General features: G+C 46.5%; 1 protein-coding gene across 1 annotated transcript in view; it reads left to right on the top strand.

Annotated features, from left to right (window-relative positions):
• The first annotated feature begins 1,767 nt into the window (after nucleotides 1-1,767).
• The window catches only part of NAPB (NSF attachment protein beta), a 35,716-nt gene continuing 14,771 nt past the window's right edge, over nucleotides 1,768-22,712 (top strand). Inside the window, exons 1-3 of the mRNA XM_004014303.5 lie at nucleotides 1,768-1,898; nucleotides 17,417-17,496; nucleotides 21,377-21,493. Of these exons, the coding sequence (XP_004014352.1) occupies nucleotides 1,801-1,898; nucleotides 17,417-17,496; nucleotides 21,377-21,493 (295 nt within the window). The 5' untranslated portion in view covers nucleotides 1,768-1,800. The remainder of the gene's footprint in view (nucleotides 1,899-17,416; nucleotides 17,497-21,376; nucleotides 21,494-22,712) is intronic.

Here is a 22,712-nt window from a genome sequence, read left to right as displayed (position 1 = left end):
TATAGTTGTTCTAACAATGTTGTGTCAGTTTCTGCTGTACAACAAAGTGAATGAGCTAGCTGTATACATATATGCCCTCCCTCGTGGGCCTCCCTCCCAGCCTCTGCCTCCCATCCATCTAGGCCGTCATAGAGCCCCAAGCTGAGCTCCTTGTGTTACACACAGCCGTGCACATACATCAGTCCCACTCTCACAGTTCATCCCACTCCTCACCATTCCATGTCTACCAGTCAATTTCCTACGTGTTTCTTGAACACATACTTCCTAGTCTCCAGCTTCAGGAGATGCCGACACAGAGAGCTAGGGGGTTAGGGACTGGTATTTCTTGAACATCCTTTGGGAACTGCTTTAATCAACACGCTGATGCTGCCCTTGGAGCTTCTGGGTTGGTCCCGCCACCAAATCCACAGAGGCTGCTCTGCTTCTCAGATGCTCATGCCCACTTTTTGCAGTTTTTCTCTTTATTCCACATTGAGTATTGCCTCTAATTTCCTGCCTCCTCCTTTCCCAATCCTGCTCCAAATTAGTTTTTTGAAGTCAAAATAAATAAACTCCACCTGAGAATCTAAGGCTTCCTTCTGCCTCTGAAGTGCCTGCACTGTAGGAACTCTGTGACATATACTTTAGTGTCCTTTCTTTCTAGGAGTTTGACCCCATTTGCCTTGCTCTGTCAAGACAGGCTTCATTTTCTTAGATGTATTTTGTGTGCCAATGCCCACAGTGTATGTATTAATAGTTTGAAGCTGTCACAAGTTCTCCTTTGGTAGTGACTTTCATAATCGCATCACTACCTTTGCTTTAGTATTCCCAAATATAAACGGTCTAGACTTTGCATTACAGAATAACTCCCTCTGGGACAGGCCGGGAAATCACTGGCACAGGAGAGCGTCTGTCTATGAATACTTCTCCTAGGAGAATAGACGTCGTCCTGGCAGGCAGAACTGTGTCCTAAGAAATCCACTGCACACTGTGGCCAGCATTATGTCAAGAATAAGAGAGCTCAATGGCTCGCGTCCATTGAAAAGAATTCAGTCAATAGAGGATTATGCACAGATCCTATATATGGAAGTCTTTGGTAACCAGGGAAGAAGACAGACATTCACATGGAGACCGAAAACCAACTGTGAATTTGTCTTGGGGCAAATGCTTCCTTCTTAACTGCCTGGCTCTTCAGATAAACTAGGTCCTCCCTGGAGCTGAGCGGTGGGCGCGTGACCCTCGCAGGGTTAGGGCCGGTTTCCCGTGGCCGCCCTGCATCGCTCGCGGAGTTCGCGTGCGGTTGAGGTTTCCTGCGGGCACCGGGCACCCGCCGTGTCCTCGCCCTCTCCGTTATCCCGCGCCCCCGGACCAACCCCTGGCCACGGTCGGTCGTCCTGGGCAAGAACTCCTGATGCAACGGGATGCTGCCGTTTCAGGCCGTCTTCCCTAGAAGCCGCGGGCCCTTTTCCATCTCCCGCATCTTTAAAGGCCAAACGCTCTCCTGGTCCGAAGGTCCTACAGAGAAAGTCAGGCACCCGTCTCCAGGCTCCAGCTGTCGGCCGGCTCTGCACCCTTCAAGAAACGAGTGGGGACGTCTCGCAGGCTCCCGCGGACCGAACGTGGACTACAACTCCCGATAGGCCGCGCGCCGCGCCTCTGCGCCCGGCCTCTGCGAGAGGACGGCCGTGGCACCGCCTGGACTACAACTCCCGAGAGGCCGCGCGCCGCGCCTCTGCGCCAGGCCGCTGAGAGAGGACTGGGAGGTGCGGACGGCGCGTCCGGCCTGTTGAGGAGGTTGTGGCGGGGAGTGAGGCTGGCGACATGGACAACGCGGGGAAGGAGAGAGAGGCAGTGCAGCTGATGGCCGAGGCCGAGAAGCGAGTCAAGGCCTCCCACTCCTTCCTCCGAGGGCTGTTTGGGTGAGCGCCGGACCGCGCGTGCCCCGGGGAGGGTTTCCGTCCCTGTCCGGCGGCCCCCAGAGCGCCCCGGGGGCCCTCTAATCCCCACACACCCTCCAGAAATTCCCCTAGGTCTCCTCGGCGCCCCCTGGGGTCCCCATGACGCCGCAGGGCCCCCACGCCCTCCAGGGATACCCCAAAGTCTCCCACCTTGCCTCCAGGGACTCCCTGGAATCCCCGGAGCACCCCCACGCCCTCCAGGAATCCTCTAGGATCCCCGAAGCCCCCACACCCTTCCAGGGATGGCCCTAGGACCCTCGGAGCCCCCTACCTTGCCTCCAGGGACCCCTTAGAATCCCTGGAGCCCCCACCTTGCTTCCAGGGAACCCTAGAATCCCCGGAATCTCCCACCTTGCCTCCAGGGACCCCCCCCCCCCCCCCCCCTAGAATCTCCGGAGCCCCACGCGCCCACTAGAACCCTTCAGGACGACCCCAGGGCCCCCTACATGCCCTTCCGAGATCTTCTAGGCCCCTCGGAGGGGGCCCACCCCGCACGGGTGGCGGGTCCCAGGCCCCACTGGCCGAGCACGAGTGTGCGTGACGCCGCGGCGGCCACACAGGTTTGTTCTTTCGCCTGGAGTCGGCCCGCCCCTCTCTGGAGTCCCGCGTGGGCGTGAAGCTCAGGGGAGAGGCGGGCCCCAGACCCCTGCTCCGGCGCCCGGCCTGCAGTCCGCCGCCCTGTGCCCGCGCGCCTTGCGCCAAGCACACGGGTAATAGCCGTGGCTTGAGTGAGGACGTGCTCTCAACCCGGTGCCATTGCTTCGCCAGAGATTGATGTGATAGCCAGGGTCTCCGGTTGGCTTAGGGATAACGCAGCTCCTCGAAGTCTGCGTCTCTTGGAAATCCCGTTCAATTCCTGTAATTCTTCTGCCCCGTCCTAGAGAAGGTCTTAAATTCGGACTTGCCAAAAAGCAGAGCCTGCACTGACGTTTCTTGGAAGAATTCTGGCTGGTTGAGTAGATGAATGATTCAGCTGTTTAGGATGAGGGAGGCAGAAAATTCCTCGTGGTTTTCCGTATTTTCTTATGAAAGCGAAAGACCCTTGGCCAACACCCAGAGCATTTGCAAATTCAGTTTGGAATCTCCTTGTTTTGCCACCTTCGTTGTTTGAGTTGTGATATTTTACCAGTGTTGATAATCTCCAGGAAGCTTAAAAGCAGGTTTCATGCAGTGCGCGTAATATAGGATGCAAAGATGCAGGAAGGTAACGGTTCCTGCCTCAAGAACCCCTCTAGTCATTTATCCCTGCTGCTGCTAAGTCGCTTCAGTCGTGTCCGACTCTGAGCGACACCATAGACGGCAGCCCACCAGGCCCCCCCGTCCCTGGGATTCTCCAGGCAAGAACACTGGAGTGGGTTGCCATTTCCTTCTCCAATGCATGAAAGTGAAAAGTGAAAGTGAAGTCACTCAGTCGTGCTCCACTCTTAGTGACTCCATGGACTGCAGCCTACCAGGCTCCTCCATCCATGGGATTTTCCAGGCAGGAGTATAGGAGTGGGTTGCCATTGCCTTCTCCAAGGCATTTATCCCTGGTGGTTTCTAAATTTATCATATGATGTGTGGTTTAGAGTATAGCCATGAATCACAAATTTGTACTCCTTTAAAAGTTATGACAGTACTATAAGGAACCCTGTCTTACACCTGACCTTAACACCAAGCAGTAACTCCTTTCTCTGGTTCACAAAACAATTACAGTTTATTCCAGTAAAAGTTAATGTCCTAGCACCTCGAGCTGGGAGGTGATCTTAATGGCACAGCATTTCCAGTCTGGGTTCGCATCCCTGGAAGAGAATCTGTAATCGGCAGAGGAAAAAGCACCTGACAGCACTTGATGATTCTCAGAGGGATGCTCGTCTGGCTCCTTTCGATGAAGAAGTGTTGGTTGTGCTTCTTGTGAAATCTGACCACATCTTGAACCAGTAATCCTAAAAGGATTTTAGAAATGTGTTTTGTCTTTAGAGAAACGTCTTTTTTTTTTTCTTCTTGACTGTTGATCATCTGTTTCGTTGTGGAGCATTGTAGGAAGACTTCATCCTCAGCATTCAGCCTCAGTTTTCACGGAAGTCATTGCGTCTTAGGACTGACGTAGATCCAGCAGGTCGGTGTACTGTCCTTGCTCTGGGACCAGGGGCAAGTTCCTTAGCCTCTCCGTGCCTTAGTTTTCTGTGCTGTAAGATGAGTGTAAGAGAAGTGAGTGAAGGTTCCAAGAATATATGCTTGTAAAATGTTTAGTCTTAAAGATGAGGATTATTAATTAGCATCTTCATCAGAATGATCAGGCCCTGTTATTTATCAGGGAAACAGAGAACCAAACAGATGAAGTTGACTTTGCCAGGATTTCAGAGTCAGAGACATTTTGGAACTGCATCCTTGTGCTTTTAATGAAGTAAAATATCAATATTTGAAAGAGCTTTGCACCACATAAGGGTTATTTATACTGTGGAGTACTGTGGTTTTAGTAATGCTTATCTCTGGAAAAGCTTGGGGAAGAAGGGTACTCAGAGTTCTTTGAGCTTTAATAGCGTTACATAATTCTTTGAAGCCAACAGCTAGATTCTGTGTCAGTGACAGTGGGAAGACAGATTCTGTGTCAGTTTTAGGTGTTCAGAATCTTACTTTACGCTGGGCATCACTTGCACCTGTCTTCAGCTTTCTGGGCTGGGATACTTGTGTTAATCCTCTCTGCCCTAGCTCCCTTAGCCAGAGAATTTTTCCTGGCTTTAAACCACAGTGCAGTCCATCTGCATGTCTGATTCCTAAGTTAACAGCACATACCCACATATTGGTGTCACTGAGCCCACCTGTGTAAGAGCTGACAGCACTTTACTGGGGGCAGGTGATGCTGTTTGGGGCACTGGAGGCCGTTACAGGCACTCAACCTACTTTACTGCAAATGTTTCATGCCTGGGGCTGGTTAACCCAACTGCAGATTAAACCCTGTGTAAGAGTGGATCCCCTTTGCTCAGTGTCGACCCACACACTGTGCTAGTTTCGTGGCAATGCAGCCTTCTCACTGCTCTTCTGTGGCTCTTCCTTTTTTGTTGCTTTCAGTAAAATTAGCTGAAAATATGAAGAAGTCAGTCGTGCATTCTTCTGTACGTAAGGCACAAGTTCAGGCTCACCCGTGAGATGTCTGTGTTCCTTGCTGGTCTTTCCCACATTCCCCTGCAGGAAAGGACCTGCTGAGCCGTCACAAGAAACTGCTGTCATGATGGTCAGTCTTTCTGCTTGTCTGACAGATCAACAGTGATGTGTTCTTGGAGTCGTGGAATTCAATTAAAACTTAACTCCTTCGCTGGCTTAGCTTAGTGTAGCAAAGTTGCCACTGAAAGGGCTGTGCTTTGATTTTGTTTCCAGAGATGAGCTATTGAATTTTGTAGTTAACATCAAATTTTAGTTTACCATCTTAATGAACTGATGATCAGCCGACCTAGATCTGACAGCAAGATGGCTTCGCATTTCTACAGCCTGTACTGTATCTGCCATCCTGTTACAGGAGACCACAGTGGGGAACACTGCCTGCGGAAGAGAGTGGCTTAAGATTGACTGTGGGAGCAGGTTCTGGGTAGTTAACCCTATCTTCCCATGCTCTTGAATGTTCCCCAGGCTCAAAGCTTGTAAAGAACTATAAATCTGGCCATGTCAAAGTAAATTTAATGAAAGGCCATATAGGGTTGTGTGCATCCTCAGTCATGTCTGACTCTGTGATCTCCTGGACTGTAGCCCACCAGGCTCCCACAGAATTTTCCAGGCAAGAATATGGGAATGAGTTGCCATTTCCTGCTCCAGGGGATCTTCCCCACCCAAGGATCAGACCCATGTCTCATGCATTGGCAGGCAGATTCTTTACCACTGCGCCATCTGCTGCTGCTGCTACTGCTGCTAAGTCACTTCAGTCGTGTCCGACTCTGAGGGACCCCGTAGACGGCAGCCCACCAAGCTCCCCCGTCCCTGGAATTCTCCAGGCAAGAATACTGGAGTGGGTTGCCATTTCCTTCTCCAATGCATGAAAGTGAAAAGTGAAAGTGAAGTTGCTCAGTCGTGTCTGACTCTTAGCGACCCCATGGACTGCAGCCTACCAGGCTCCTCCGTCCATGGGATTTTCCAGGCAAGAGTACTGGAGTGGGGTGCCATTGCCTTCTCCGCTGCGCCATCTGGGAAGCCTCTTATAGGTTCGCTCAGAAATAACTGAATCTGTATTTCTTAGCTACTTGTGAAAATTGGGAGTATTTCTTAAGCATTGTGGGTCATTAATTATCAGTATTTTTCACTCAGCTTTATTTTGGCAAAGACTGTGTTTAAATTTTGCCAAATTATGATGGGGACATATGATGGCAGTTGTAAAGCGTTTAGGTCCACCCCAGTTACAGTAGATATTCAGATGCAGATTGAACTTAAGAAAAAAAAATTATTATTAAGCTCAGATTTAGAGACAGGTGGTATAGTGTAAGAAATATATATATTTAATATATTTTAATGTAATGATAGAATAACCTGTTATGTATTATGTAATGTATATGTGAGCCATAGTAATATGTACACACACTCTGTGTGTGTATGTGTGTATATATATGTAAGAAGGCCAAATACAGATTCTAGTTTACTGGCTTGGTGACCCTGGCCAAGCAAATCGTACTCAGAGCTTCTGTTTTTTTTTAGCTTTCGCATGGGCAGAGGGAAAGAATTTACTTGTCAGAGCCGTAAGGATTGAATGAGGTGCTGCACAGAGCTGTATTATAATCATTTGGTTTTTTGATTTTTAATGTCAAGTTATTTCATACATCAAATGATAATCATGACTGGCCTTTTTCTGTTTGCATTTTTGCAGTGTTCACCATATTCTTTCGTTCCTGTGAGCCCTGTGAGGTGCAGAGTCCTTTACCAGTGGTAGGGAGGACCAGAACTGTGGTGGCCTGCGGCTCATGGGTGTAGGGCCTGGAGGTCTACCTTGTTTGCTGGCTGTGGCCCAGCACCTCCCTGGGCCTTCAGGGGACTCCAGTGAATGCCTTACACATGCTGATTTGTTTTCTTGTGCTCTTTTGTTTAGTTTGAAGAGCAAAGGTAACAAAATGAAGGGGAGTCCATGTTTCTTTCTTCTGTGTTTCCTTCAATACCTGTTAGTTGTAAATGTAGCAACTACATATGGTAGGAAATGGCAAGGAGTTCAGAACAGTTTCAGTTGAAAAGTAGAGTTTTCCCTGAATCCTCATGCTCCTGAATCTTAATCAGCAGAGGTAATTGTTTTTAACTTTCCTTTTGATTCTTCTGATGGTTGCTACCATGATTCTAAATAATTTGAGAATACTTCTGCTACCTTACTAATTTTAGATACTGTTCGTTGGTTGTGCTGAAAGTGAAGAAGGTAGTATGGCTTACATGACAGTGCGTCTTCACCTCCTGATTTTCATGACTTCTCAGTCTCTAAATACTATCTTTTATATGTAAATAGCATTTAAACTTTATATAATTCTACTTTAGACTTTTTTCAGATATTTCCCTGTATCTGTGAGTTATAGAGTGACCGTGAAGGTAGTGCTCAAACTGGGATATTTTTGAGATGCCAAGAAGATGAGTATAAACCAGGAGTGTCCCTGCAACCAGGACAGAGGATCATCCTAGTTATAGGAGACTTTATAACTCATTTTTATGCTTTCAGTTTGAGTTCATTTGATTAGCGTATAAAATCAGCAAGACTTTTGTATCTTAAGAATTTTTGGTGAGTGATACGTAGGAGTTCACAGTAAGGAGATTTTGTAAGCAGAATTTCAGAATGTTAATCATGTCTGTATTTGAATATTAATAGAACTTATCTTAGGAATGTTAATTAAAATCTAACAAGTTAATAGATCAGTACTTTATTGGATTAAAATACATGTTTTTCACAGTAAGGAGGTATCTGCTAATTCTTGTTTTAATGGGTGTTTTCATTATGGATTGAATGAAGGACTTATATTTTAAGGCCTTTTCAATAACTGTGAGGTAAGCATGACTTTTTTCCTTTAGTTATTAGTACATTAACCAAGGAATATCCTCATATTGAACTGTCCTGGCATCCCTTGAATAACCCCCTGAATTATAATGTATGAATTTTATAATGGACAGTTGGATACTGTTTTAAATTATTTTATTTCAAGTTCTTTTATTTGCAGTGTGTGTATGTGTATAGTCTTTTCCAGATTGAAGCACTGATGTCACAGGGGCCTCATAAAAACAATTTGTAAGTTTTTCTTTTTTTTTTCCCCATGCTCTGGTCTCTGCATTTTTAAATTGAATCCTCTTAAGTGAAGTCATGTTGGGCTTTTTGGTGTTAATGTCCGTGATACTTTTCTTTTTTCCCCTGGAAATGTTTAAATGTTTAAACTTCCTATCTCTACTGAGGTCAGTTTTGGTAAATTGTATTTTTAAGGAAATTATTTGTTTCACCCATGAACATGATTGTACAGGTATCTCTTCGAGAGCCTGCTTTTCATTCTCTCGTGTATATGCCCCAAAATGAAATTGCTGGATTATGTAGTAATCCCATTTTTAATTTTTTGAGGAACTGCCATACTGGTGTCCGTGGCAGTTGTACCATTTTACATTCCTGCCAACAATGCACACAGATTCTAATTTCTTTACATGCTTCCTTCCAGCACTTGGTACTTTATAAATAATGCCCATTCTAACAGGTCTGAGGTTATATATCATTGTAGCTTGATTTGCATTTCCCTAATTATTAATGATGTTGAGCATCTTTTCATATGCCTATTGGCCATTCATATATGTTCTTTGGAGAAATGGCTATTCAAGTCCTTTGTCCTTTTTTTAAATTATTTTTTTATTGAAGGATAATTACTTTACAGAATTTTGCTGTTTTCTGTCAAACTTCAACATGAATCAGCCATAGGTATACATATATCCCCTCCCTTTTGAAACTCCCTCCCATCTTCCTTCCCATCCCACCCCTCTAGGTTGATACAGAGCCCCTGTTTGAATTTCCTGAGCTATACAGCAAATTCTCTTTGGCTATCCATTTTTGAATTGACTTTTTTTTTTGTTATTGAGTTTTAGGAGTTTGCTATATATTCTTGATGTTAATCCCTTATCGGGTATGTGATTTGAGGATATTTTCTCCCATTCTGTATGTTGCCTTTCTACTCTCTGAATAGTGTCTGTGATGCACAGTTGTTGTTTTTTTTTTTAATTTTCATGAAGTTCAGTTTGTCTGTTTTTTTTTTAACCTGTGCCTTTAGTGTCATATCCAAGATACTATTGGCAAATGTAGTGTCATGAAGCTTTTGCTCTGTTTTCTTTTAAGAGTTTTTGCTGTTTTAAGTGTCACATTTAGGTCCTTGATCCATTTTTGAGTTAATTTTCACATAAGGCTATGCATAAGGCTGGAGCTTCCCTCATAGCTCAGTCAGTAAAGAATCTGCCTGCATAGTGGGAGATCTGGGTTTGATTCCTGAGTGGGGAATGTCCCCTGGAAAAGAAAATGGTAACCCACTACAGCACTCTTGCCTGGGAAATCCCATGAACAGAGGTGCCTAGCGGGCTGCATACAGTCCATGCGGTGGCAAGAGTCAGACACGACTTAGCGACTACACCACCACCACCACCATACGTAAGGCTCCAGCTTCATCCTTTGGCAAATCAGTATTCGATTTTCCCAGCACAGTTTGTTGAAAAGACTGTCTCTTCCTTGTCGAATATTCTGATACCTTTGTTGAAAATCATTTGACCGTAAATGCAAAGATTTGTTCACGGGCTTTCTAGTCTAGTCCACTGGTCTGGGTGTCTGTCTGTATTGCCAGTACCGCATTGTTTTGATTGCTATAGCTTTGCATAAGTTTTGAAATCAGAAACTGTGAGCCCTGCAGTTTGTTCTTTTTTTTGGCTTTCAGGATTCCTGTGATTTTTGCTTTATAAAGATGGCTGCCATGTTTGGGTGCCTAGATGTTCACAACCAGTATACTTTCATTTGAATTGTATTTAGTATTATGAAGTGAATTTCTCTATTTCATTTGATACTTTTGAGCCCAAATTCTACCTCCTCTGATGACAGGGTAGCAGTCTTTGCTTTCTTGTTATTTGTGATTGCCTGTTTTAGGGCGTGTTAGTTAAGAGGATTATCTGATGCCTGTGGCCACGTGGCCTGTGCTGCCCGGCCCCAGGGAGAGGGCAGCTCCCCTCCCTCATCCAGTCCTGCACAGTGGCCAGGGCTGACTGGGGTGGGGGGGAGTGGGAGCAGAAGCTGCGTGGGTCGTCTGTGCTTCTGTCACCAGAGGAGTATGCTGTTGCCCTGTGAATCTTCTTTAGTACCTTCTGCCTGATTTCCTTACTTGGGAATCTAGTGTTTTGTCTGCCCTGGGAAGCATGCATTACCTACCTGTATGCTAGTCAGTGAATGTGCTCTACTTACCCCTCTATTCAGGGTGTGTGTGTGTCAGGGGGATTCAGGTATTTGTATAGGTCTCTCTCTGCTTACAGTAGGGTTATGTCCCCATAAACCCATTGTAAGTCGAAAATGTGTTTAACACACCTACCTGGCCTGCCAGAGCACTTCCATTAGCCTACAGCTGGGCGAAACAATCTAGCACAGAGCCTGTTTTATAGTAGCGGGTTGACTGTCTCATATAATTCATTGAATACAGTATTGAACGTGAAGGCAGAGTGGGTGTCTGGTCCAGAGTGATTGTGAGTGTGTCAAGGAGCACATGCCTGACTGCGAGCTCAGATGGTGCCCTTGCGAGGCCTGTCATGAGTGAGGGTCACTGCAGACCACTCACCTGGGGAAGGGCCAACACTGGGAGTGTTCTTTTTCTTAAATTCATGTTACCTTCACAGCACCTTCTGTCCATACATTGGTGTGGTTTCCTTGATGCCTAGAATTTGGGGGCTGGGTTGGGGCTTGCTGCCACTCCAGCTCTGCCTCCCCTGTTTCCCAAAACCCTGAGTTTATTTCCAGCTCTGCTTTCTTTCACTAACTGCCAAGCCTCCTCTCTCCTTCCCTCCCCTAGAAGCACATCTTCTGGAGCCTGACACTCTAGCCAGGCCCCCCTTCCAGGCCCCCATGCCCTCCAGGTCTCATACTTGCCTCCTGGATCCCACACTGAAGCCCCTCTCTGAAGGGGTGTTGCTGCCTGTGAACTGCGCTTGTGGGACCCTCCTGCACCCCCTCTTGTGTCCAGGTGTCCCCTCCTGATTGCTAGCAGGGGCTGTCTCCCTACCTCTGTTGTGTGCATGCTAAGTCCCTTTAGTTGTGTCTGATTCTGAGCGACCCTATGGACTGTCGCCTGCCAGGCTCCTCTGTCCATGAGATTTTTCAGGCAACAGTACTGGAGTGGGTTGCCATGCTCTCCTCCAAGGGATCTTCCTGACCCAGGGATCGAACCTGTGTCTCTTGTGTCTCCTGCATCAGCAGGGTGTTCTCTACCACTAGCACCACCTGGGAAGCCCCTAGCTCTGCTGGTTCAGGGTTTTTACTGCCCCAGCTTTCTTAAATGAAATCTTATTGACTTCTGACTCAATGGTCTCCAATTCATTGAGTGGATCCAATCAGTTGGTTACATCCACTCCTTGTTGATCTGTGTGGTTCCAGAAGATACAAGGACGTGTTTTTGTATTTAGGCAGCTACAATTGTCCTATAGGAATCTCAGGTCTCAATGATTAAATTCTGTTTAAAAAAATTAAAGTTTTATGAAGACTGAAATTAAATATAAAAGTTTCTCTTGACAAGTCACGTTGTGTGTGAGTCATTTCTGAGTTTATCCAGTAATTCCTATTCTTAGCTTCCTTGTAATGTTTAAGTATCTCGGTTTGTTTTATTAAAAGATCCAGTCTATACATATCTCCCCTCTACAGGAGACGTGACCCCTTGTCATGCTTGACCCCTCGTCTGGAGCTATTACCAGATAAAAGTCCCATCAGCTTTATGTGCTGTACCTGTTCTTGTAACTTTATTTCAAGAAGTTATGCTTAAATGCAAATACTTTGGTCAGACACGTCTTAAACGTCTCAGATTGTTTCCTGCATTCTAGAATCTGATTCTTTTTTTGTTAAATAGAAATAAAGTGAGACTTTCTCAGAAGATGGAATCGCAGGGTCCAAGGCAGAGCACATGGTGGTCGAGGCTGAACCCCTGCTCGGCTTCTGCCGGCTGCTCTGGGAGTGCTGTGGATCTGGGGCAAAGGGTCGGGAGCTGATGGATACTCGCATGTTTGTCGGCAGTCCGACTCCAAAGCCTACCTCCTTGCAGCCACACCTCTTGTTACTGGTTTGTGAAAAAGCAAAGGATTTGAGTCAAGCAGTTACAGGCACCATGAGCTGTTGGTGCCCACGGCTCTTGCCTTGGTGTCTCCCCACCCTCACCGCCCATGTGCTCAGTTACAGTTTCCTGGGGCTTCCAGATAGCTTTCACTCATCATGAGGAAAATGCAAGATTTTGGATGAGTGAGGGGTTAATAGTCTTTTGCTTGTAGATGTCATCTGAGCTCTCTGGATGAATAGGGTATGATTTTCCCAGGCTGAGTTTTTCCCTCCTAAACAGGAAGGGGCAGGGAGGAGAGTCAGGGGCTTGGACCCAGCTCTGCTGTTCTGGGCTCCTGGACGATGGGGGCCGGGGTTGGGGGGGTGTGTGCCGCTCTCACCTCATCTCCTCTGCGGAACCTGGGGTAGGGGTGTCAGGCAATCAGATTTTTCCAGCCTGCAGTTAAATATTCTTTTCTCAGCATTTTGACCTCCTTGGTAAGAACGTTATTTTCTTCGTGTTTTCTGGCAGGTTAGTGCCATGTGCTGTTGTTGTTTAGTTGCTAAGTCGTGTCCCACTCTTCTGCGACCTTATGAACTATAGCCCCGCTAGGCTTCTTTGTCCATGGGATTTCCCAGGCAAGAATACTGGAGTGGGTTGCTATTTTCTTCTCCAGACCATCTTCCTGACCCAGAGATCGAACCCGAATCTTCTGGGTCTCTTGCACTGGCAGACGGATTCTTTACCACTGAGCCACGCAGAAAGCCCCCCACGTGCTGTACTGTATCACTTATAGTGTAGACTCCTCACTGAAACTTGTTTCTGTTTTCATGAATCTTCTACCTCAGTTCTAAGGGCTCTGGATAAGAGTCAGTCAAAACTGTTTTTCTTTAAAACTCACAAAAATCAAATTTCACAGGTATAGAACACAGTAGGCATTTGGAGTGACTTAAAAGTAAATTTTTTTAGTTCAAGTTCAGTTTAATCACTCAGTCATGTTTGACTGTTTGCGACCCCATGAGCTGCAGCACGCCAGGCCTCCCTGTCCAATACCAACTCCCAGAGCTTACCCAAACTCATATCCATTGTGTCAGTGATGCCATCCAACCATCTCATCCTCGGTCGTCCCCTTCTCCTCCTGCCCTCAATCATTCCCAGCATCAGGGTCTTTTCAAATGAGTCAGCTGTTCACATCAGGTGGCCAAAGTATTGGAGTTTCAGCTTCAGCATCAGTCCTTCCAGTGAACACCCAGGACTGATCTCCTTTAGGATGGACTGGTTGGATCTTCTTGCAGGCCAAGGGACTCTCAAGAGTCTTCTCCAACACCACAGTTCAAAAGCATCAATTCTTTGTTGCTCAGCTTTCTTTAGAGTCCAACTCTCACATCCATACATGACCACTGGAAAAACCATAGCCTTGACTAGTCGGATCTTTGTTGGTAAAGTAACATCTCTGCTTTTTAATATGCTGTCTAGGTTGGTCATAAGTTTCCTTCCAAGGAGTAAGCGTCTTTTAATCTCATGGCTGCATGGAGCCCCAAAAAATAAAGTCTCTCACTGTTTCCCCATTTATTTGCCATGAAGTGATGGGGCCAGATGCCATGATCTTAGTTTTCTGAATGTTGAGCTTTAAGCCAACTTTTTCACTCTCCGCTTTCACTTTCATCAGGAGGCTCTTTAGTTCTTCTTCACTTTCTGCCATAAGGGTGATGTCATCTGTATATCTAAAGTTATTGATATTTCTCCCGGCAATCTTGATTCTAGCTTGTGCTTCTTCCAGCCCAGCATTTCTCAGGATGTACTCTGTATATAAGTTAAATAAGCAGGGTGACAATTTTTTCATGAATTCTTTAAGTTGTGTCTGTTTATGACAAGTGAGTTCTCTGGTTCTGTTAATGTCAGCATTTTTCTGGTGATTCTGTTAAGTGAGAGGTGAGGGTCTTGAGTCTCACAGAGTTCACTCATTAGTTTTGTAAAGATCGCTGAACCTGATATCAGGTGTCTGCTCCACCACTGACCTTGGCTGGATGACAAGCCGTTGATCTCCAGGTACAGTGTTTTCCCTTCTGTAATATGGAGACTGCATTCTTCAGTCCATAGGGTCACAAAAAGTCAGACATGACTTCGTGACTGGACGACAACATGGAGATGTCATCTTTTGTGGTCGTTGTAATACTGAAGGTGGCATAAAGCACATGGAAACGTGCAGCATAAGACAGCGTGCTGTAGGCGTTCTATTACTCTTAGCTGAACCTGCTTCTGAAAATAATAGGATAAAGTACATTTTAATTAAGCTAGTTTTATTTGGAAACCTTTAATAAGAATGATTGCACTGTAATTACAGTTCAAGATTCCTGGTACACTTTAGAAAAATAAGACACAGACAGTGGCAAGCCCTTTGTTAGCTCCAAGGAGCTGTGGCTAAGATTGAAAGCTTTCTTGAGTTAGGAATGTCCATCACAATAAGTAGCTTTTTAAAAATGTAGCTTTGAAGTGAAGAATAAGGAGCGTGAAGGTGTGAGCGAAAAGTCTGCTCCTTCTGCTGCTTTATTGTTGGTGTGGTTTGTTGCCATCCTGTCCCTGGCTGTATGACATACCCACCCAAAGGGGATTTTTTTAGAGGAGAGGGAGACGGCTTTATTGAGGTGTAATTCACATGCCGTACTATTCACCCGTCCAGAGTGTCCAGTTGAGTAGTTTTTAAGCATATTCGCGAAACGATGCGGTTAGCACAGCAAGTGGTTTTAGCACGTTTTCATCACCCCAGAAAGAAGCTCTGCCCACCCCCTCCATTTCTCTCCAGCACTCCCAGCTCTAGAACCAGCCTGCTGCAGCCCTTTCCAGTACATGGTGGGCTCCCCCGTGACTGGCCCTTCACTCCACATGATGTCGTGAAGGTCATCTGCTTTGTAGCACAATCAGTGCGTCCTTCCGTACATCATTCCTTTTTATTGTCTGATCTGCTCCACTGTGTGTATACCACCTTCATTTATCATTTGTCAGTTGATGGACATTTGGGTTGTGTCTGCTTTTGTCTATCATGAGCTATGCTTCTGTTAACATTTGTGTACAAATTTTTGAGTGGACCGATGTCTTCATCTCTCTTAGGTATGTGCCTTGGTGCAGAATTTGGGGTCATGCAGCAACTATGTGTAACCTTTTGCGCAGCTGCCAGACCTACCCAGGGTAGCTTTTTATACCGTTTGCCACTTGTGCTGGCAGTAAACGAGAGCGCCAGTTTCCTGCATCCTCCCTATCATTTCTTAGTCCTCTCTTTTGATTCTAACCAGCCTGGTGGGAGTAAAGTGCTATCTTATTTGTGCTTTTGATTTGCATTTCTCTGATGTTTAATGATGTTGAGTATCTTTTCAAGGGCTTATTGGCTATGTCTTTTTTAAGCTTTGGAGAAGTGTCTATTCAGATCTTTTTTTACTTGAATCATTAGTCTTTTTGTTACGGAGTTGTAAGGGTTCTTTATATATTCTAGATACAGATCACTTATGAGGTATACAAATAGTCCAGAGTTTGTATGCCTTCAGTACACGAATCTAGTTACAGTGATCATCCTGACCGACTCTGGGTCCAGCCCTGCAGTGACAACTCCACATGGATTATTTCTTCTGATCTTCATAATAACCCAGAAAAGTTGACTTAAAGCTCAACATTCAGAAAACGAAGATCATGGCATCCGGTCTCATCACTTCATGGGAAATAGATGGAGAAACAGTGTCAGACTTTATTTTTGGGGGCTCCAAAATCACTGCAGATGGTGATTGGAGCCATGAAATTAAAAGACGCTTACTCCTTGGAAGGAAAGTTATGACCAACCTAGGTAGCATATTCAAAAGCAGAGACATTACTTTGCCAAGATCCGTCTAGTCAAGGCTATGGTTTTTCCTGTGGTCATGTATGGATGTGAGAGTTGGACTGTGAAGAAGGCTGAGCGCCAAAGAATTGATGCTTTTGAACTGTGGTGTTGGAGAAGACTCTTGAGAGTCCCTTGGACTGCAAGGAGATCCAACCAGTCCATTCTGAAGGAGATCAAGCCTGGGATTTCTTTGGAAGGAATGATGCTAAAGCTGAAACTCCAGTACTTTGGCCACCTCATGCGAAGAGTTGACTCATTGGAGAAGACTTTGACGCTGGGAGGGATTGAGGGCAGGAGGAGAAGGGGACGACCGAGGATGAGATGGCTGGATGGCATCATGGACTCGATGGACGTGAATTTGAGTGAACTCCAGGAGTTGGTGATGGACAGGGAGGCCTGGCGTGCTGTGAGTCATGGGGTTGCAAAGAGTCAGACACGACTGAGCGACTGAACTGAACTGAACTGAACTGATAGACTGTGTATTACTGTCAGTTTACACATGCAAGATTGGAGACCCAAAGAAATTAAAGTACTAGTCTGGAGTCAGACGCTCGGTGGTGATTGCCCCAGGTAGAGTCACACGTGATCCGTGCCTGCCCTCTGCAAGCTTCATGGCTGTCCCCCCTCCGGACTGCAGTCAGCCTTGGCCTCGCCCTTGCTTAGTCCTTCCATCCATTTCCTGCTGGGAGTTCCCCTTGGCGTGTGATGTGTGTTGTGCTGAGCCCATCTTGTTCTGGTTCTCTCTCATTCTTTCTTGTTTATAGAGTAGACACACGAGACAGAGGAGCAGTGGGCGTAGAGGCCTCAGCTTGGTGCAGTGGAAACTGAAAGCGATGAGGTTCCCCCACAGGATGTTGTAGAGTGCATTTCCACAGCGTGGGGGCTGGACCCCCGGCCCCTTTCACACCAGGCATTGCGGCCCTTGAGCAGCCTGGTGCATTGCTGCTCCTGCGTCGGGTTTTGTTTTTAAGTCTGAACACAAACAGTGCTCTTGGATGTTAAAAGCATCAACATGTCTTTATCCTTCAAAATTCAGTCTCCTTTGAAAAATATACTTCTCATTCCTCGGGACAAGTAAAACTTCTGTTCACATGCATGGAAAGGACGCTCTTGAGGGTGTAGGCCCTGGGTCCTGCCACAGCGGTATTTGCGTCTCAGTGCTCTGGCATCCTCGCAGGGTGGCGTTTACTCTCTTAGACCTCGGTTTCCTCACCTGGGGCAGCAGGGGTGATCAGAGTGTCCCGTCCGAGCTGCTGGCAAGGTTCTCTAGCACTGGTCTGGCACGTCGTAAGTGCTTGGTAGATGTCCATTACTTGAGGGATATTTAGGGACATGGATGGTTGTTACTGTAAAACTTAACCTCATCTTTACATTTTTCTCAGAGGAAACACAAGAATAGAAGAGGCTTGTGAAATGTATACCAGAGCTGCGAACATGTTCAAGATGGCCAAGAACTGGAGTGGTATGTACGAAGGTGTTGTTTGTTTGCTTTCCAGGCAAATAACTTTAAAATCACTTTGAAGAAGGGCATGACTCTCCGCCTTCCCCTTAGAAAAACTGCTGGCTGTGTGGGTGGGGTGGGGGAGAGGGGCTGTTGATCCAAGGGAGCAAAGCTTGAAATACTGATTCAAGTTTAGGCATAAAGGCGTGTCTGCTTTAGTGTCTGCAAAACACTTACTACAGTGGGCATGTGGTGATTAAAAAGACTTACTATTACTTGGAGTTAAGAAGGGTAACCTTTGCTGTTTACTCATGTGCTTAAATAAATTTAGTACAAGGAATGAAAGTTGAAGTAAAAGTTACTGAAAAAGATGTCAGATAAATAGAAATGCCTGCTTTTCTTTGCCTAAACCTTGGTGGAGACTTTCTAACCTACCTTACCCTGATAACTGATTGTGGTCCCCTGATAAATGAGGCAGTGGGAGTGTTACTTCTAAACCCCGAGAGACTCCTCATTTTCTAACATAATACTTCTTTGCAGGGAAGGTACACAAAATGAAATCAGAATTCTTTTCGAGAAGGGGTGGCTCTTTTCCAACACTGATTCAAGAAGCAGAATCTTTCCTCTACCCCTGGAAAAAAAAAGAGGTTACATGAAGGGGTTTTTCTGTAGTGAAGGTGGACATGGCTTTTGACCAGGCAGGATGTGGGTCTCTGGCCTCGTTGAGCCTGCAGATGACCTGAGGTGGGGGACCTTTCCCTCCCAAAGCACGTTTGTTTCCCCAGGGGCTCTCCTATCTTGACTGAGGTGTCCGAGCCACGCCGAGTCACGTGAACCTAAGGTGTGCAGCCTCTCCACTTGTTTCTAAGGCGGACGCTTCCAAGTCAGTTCCATGAAGTAGATGCTGTTGGCTTAGATGGCCCTGAAAGATCCTGTCTGGCTGTAAAATTCTTTTTAAAACATTTAGATAAGAAAGATATGTTCTGTTTTCAAAGTGCCTTTGCCCCTGAATTATAATGTATTTTAAAAGAGAGGAGAAAAGAGGATTAGTGGTCACCTCTTTTTTTTGGTTCGGGTCCTGTTAGCGTTGTTGTTCAGTCACTCAGTCGTGTCTTAACTTCTTGTGACCCTACGGACTACAGCACACCAGGCTTCCCTGTCCTTCCCCATCTCCTGGAGGTTGCTCGAACTCATGTCCATTGAGTCGGTGATGCCATCCAGCCATCTCATCCTCTGTTGTCCCCTTCTCCTCCTGTCCTCAATCTTTCCCAGCATCAGTGTCTTTCCTAATGAGTCGGCTCTTCGCTTCAGGTGGCCAAAGTATTCAAGCTTCAGGTTCAGCATCGGTCTTTCCAGTGAGTATTCAGGGTTGATTTCCTTTAGGATGGAATGGTTGGATCTCCTTGCTGTCCAAGGGACTCTCAATAGTCTTCTCCAACACCACAGTTCAAAAGCATCTGTTCTTCAGGGCTCAGCCACCTTTATGGTCCATGGTCCAACTTTCACATCCATACATGACTGTTGGAAAAACCAGGATCAGATCCAGTAATAATATGTAAAAAGTGATCTTATCTAAAAAGACCTTTTCCTTTGTTTATCTGGGGACCAGATGTTCTAACCTTTGAAAGTTCCTTTCAGAGGAGTGTTACTGTTTATGTGACTGAAGGGGATATATGTATACCCTCACCCCTACCCTTGTGATCTCTTGCCTGGGCTGACATCTCCCTGCCTCTTGACTTTACCTGTTTGTTTTAATGAAGAAACCAAAGTAGCCCTGTTAAGTCTCTGGTCAGGCCATGTAATCTCAGGGCAGAGCCATAATCCCTCAAGGTGGCCTTCAGAGTCTAGCTGCTCTCCCATCCTCTCCTCACTCTGGACGCTTCTCCTACCTGCCCACTTCTTCCCTGGCTCCCCCTCTGACTCTCTGCCTGTGCTGTCCTCTGACACTGTCTTCCCCACCGTAGGGTGTGGCTAGTCCCTATTTTCCTCCAGGCCCTTCTACAAATGTCATCATCCTCTTAGTGAGGTCTCTCCTGGCCATCCCTGGCGGTCCACTCTCCTGGGAAGCCCCTTCCCCTCTTCCCTGATGCCCTTACCACCATCTAGCAAAAATAAGTGAAGTCCATTTGTTTGTTTGTATTGTCTGTGCTTTTAGTATGTGCTATCCCTCCCTGGAACATAAACCTTGGATGACCAGCGTGTTTCTGGAAGCTTTCTCTCTGCCCTGCCTGCAGGGCCTGGACCCATATGTGCAGCACAGTAGACAGGTGCTCAGTGTATTTTACAGAGTATTAGGTTCCTTGAATTTGGGACTAACAGATACCACAGTTTATAAAATAAACAACAAGGACCTACCGTATGTCACAAGAAACTAAACTAGGTATTTTATAATAGCCTATAAAGGAAAAGAGTCTGAAAATGAATATATATATACACACACACACACACACATATAACTGAAACCGTTTGCTGTACATCAAACTAACACAACATTGTGAATCTACTATACCTCAATTTTAAAAGTGGTTAAAAAAGGAAATAATAAACTGAAAGAAAATTAGGTTCTTTGAAATTGTTTCCATGTTGTGGTGGTAGTGATCATGATACCACTGCATCTCATCTCTTTATAGTTTTAGAAGTTATTTTATGAGGATAAAAGAATTTGTCTGATTTGTCTGCTACTCTGCTCTTGAGAGGTCATCCTGGCAGGAATTAGATGTTTACAGTTGAGGAAACTGGGTCTGAGAATGTGTGTAACTTTATTTTAATAATATGCTCCTTTAAAGATACTTCCACATTGGTAGAGACAGAGGTTAGTGGTGTTTGGACTGAGTGCTCAGATTGAAAAGGTGAGTCAGCAGCTTGTTTTGGAAGGTGGGAGCGTGAAATTGTCAAAGCAGTGCTTTCAATACTGTCCGGGGAAGTGGAGCCAGCCCAGGAGAGCCTGCGTGCTGTGCTGTTACCCCCAGCCAGGAAGGGATGGAACACCATTGGTTCTGGGATGGCCAGCATAGATAAACTGTCAAAAAATGAAATTACTGGTGGGAGGAGGAGAATTAAGTTGTAAAATAAATGATGACATTTCAACCTGGCAAAGCACAGGTGTGCTCTGAGGGCAGATATACATGTAGTTATGGAAATGGCCAGCACGTGAATGTGTTTCTGGGGCCACGCTGTCCTGAGCACTTTGCCTAGGAGGTCCGAGTGATGCTACACACTTCTGAGACCCAGCTCATCAGAGCTGCTCTTGGGCTGTTGCATTCCTGAGCTGTGGTGGGAAGTTTCCAGCTACCCGGAGGTCCTAGGTACCTGCCCACCACTTGGCAGCAGCTTGGACCCTCCTCTGGGCTGCCAGGTTCATGATCCACAAAGGTAGGGGTCAAGGCCTGGTGGGCAGGCTTCTCCAGTCCCCCCTCCAATCTTGGGCCAGCGTTGGCTCAGACTGCCAGGGCCCAGGCTACACTGGTGGGTCCATATCTTCAGAAGTGCCCGGAAGTCCTCTTGTCCTGTGCAGAGCAAGACTTGAAGCGGGGTGGTCTGATCTGGGGGCTTGTGATGCTGCTGCTGCTTGTGTTGCCATTTCTCCGGCTATGCCGGCCGAGTCAGTAGAAATGGATCCTCCCAGCCTCATGCCTCCTCAGAGACGCCCATCAGTGTGGGGCCTGCACTGGGGACGGAGCTGAGTGCTAAGTGCGCAGTCAGTGTGGACGGAGGCCTGAGGCTGAGAGCAGCGCTTGTTGCTGGCCCATTGGGTCCCAGGCATCTTTGTGGCCACCGGCAGTGACCGGGTCACATGCACGTGTGCCACTGTCAGGACGGGGCCTTCCCCAGGCGTGGGCTGGAGTGGGGCTGCCCCGGGGGTGGCTGCTCCTGTGTTGACTCACTCATGTGTCGTCTTCAGCTGCAGGAAATGCATTCTGTCAAGCCGCCAAGCTCCACATGCAGCTGCAGAGCAAACACGACTCAGCCACCAGCTTTGTGGACGCCGGGAACGCCTACAAGAAGGCGGACCCCCAAGGTGAGCCTCGCACCCCCAGACCTCCCACGAGTTCTGCTGCTGGAGGGAGACGCACTCCCCAACTGTGGAGATTTGGAGATTTTTAACCCTGATCATCTGAAGTTTCTGTGGAGAAACTCTGTTAAATTTATCCTGTTGTCAGTACCGTCTTCTGAAACACCATCTATGCTGCATTGTGGACAGTTTTTTGGAAATTAACTTTATCTAAGTCTTCTAATGTTAATTTCATGAGTGTGTACCTTGCCCACTAAGGGAAACAAAGGTTCGTTCCCTTACTTCTGAATAGTTTATGTGGAGATGCAGTGAACGGGAGGTCGTAAAATCCAATAATTACGAACAGTTTATACACACAGCATTCATCTGACTTTTTTAGTATGTGTGCTGCCAAAGCAAGTACTATCTGACTGTATTAAAAAGCATTTTTCCAAGTGTTGGTTTTGAGGAAAGAATGATCTTGGGTATTTGAAGTGGTGAAGTTTTTCAGATGTCCTTTGTTTTTGAGGTGGAGAAGCGTACACTCTGCAGTTGAAGGCCTGACCTCGCTCCACACATGCCCTGTGGTTGTGGGATCGCCCTCCTGTTTCAGCAGCCCATTTAACACAGAAATCCCGAGTTTCCTGACAATCTCACACTGAAATAAGGGCTGTGGTATAAGGATTAGCTGTAGTTTATTTCCAAAGGGGAAAACTGGGCACAGCCCGCATGCACAGTAGAGTCCTTGCACATCAGCATTTAGTGCCACGCCCGCGTGGTGCAGGCACTCAAGCCCTGACGTTCGGGATGCCCTGTGACCTGGGACGTCTGCACGGCAACTGAAGGACCACTGGGAGCCGAAATCTCAGATTCACAAAAAGCGTGTGCTCATGGAAATAGGTCCAGAAAACAGAGGAAAAGGGCATCAGATTCCTAGCTGGGGGATTGAGTGGGATTTTGTGGATAGCTCTTCAATTTTCCTGTATTTTTAAAGGCACAACTATCCATATTTCTTACACAGGTTAGGGGGAAATCGCTTTCATTGTCACTAATCTATTTACTTTCCTGATTCTTCCATTGGGTCTTTTTGCTTTGCTGCCTCTCCAGAGCAGAAGCGGTGCCCTGGGCGCTGCCAGCTGTGTGCCCGCGTTGTAAACATCTCTGCCCTGTGAGGTGGGCGCTCATTGGCCCTGTGTGCCCGAGTTGTAAATGCCTCTGCTCTGTGAGGTTCACTGTTCTGGGAAAT

This window comes from Ovis aries, chromosome 13, assembly GCF_016772045.2.
Source record: "Ovis aries strain OAR_USU_Benz2616 breed Rambouillet chromosome 13, ARS-UI_Ramb_v3.0, whole genome shotgun sequence".
Classification (NCBI taxonomy): Eukaryota; Metazoa; Chordata; class Mammalia; order Artiodactyla; family Bovidae; genus Ovis; species Ovis aries.
This window is presented reverse-complemented; position numbering and strand designations above follow the sequence as displayed.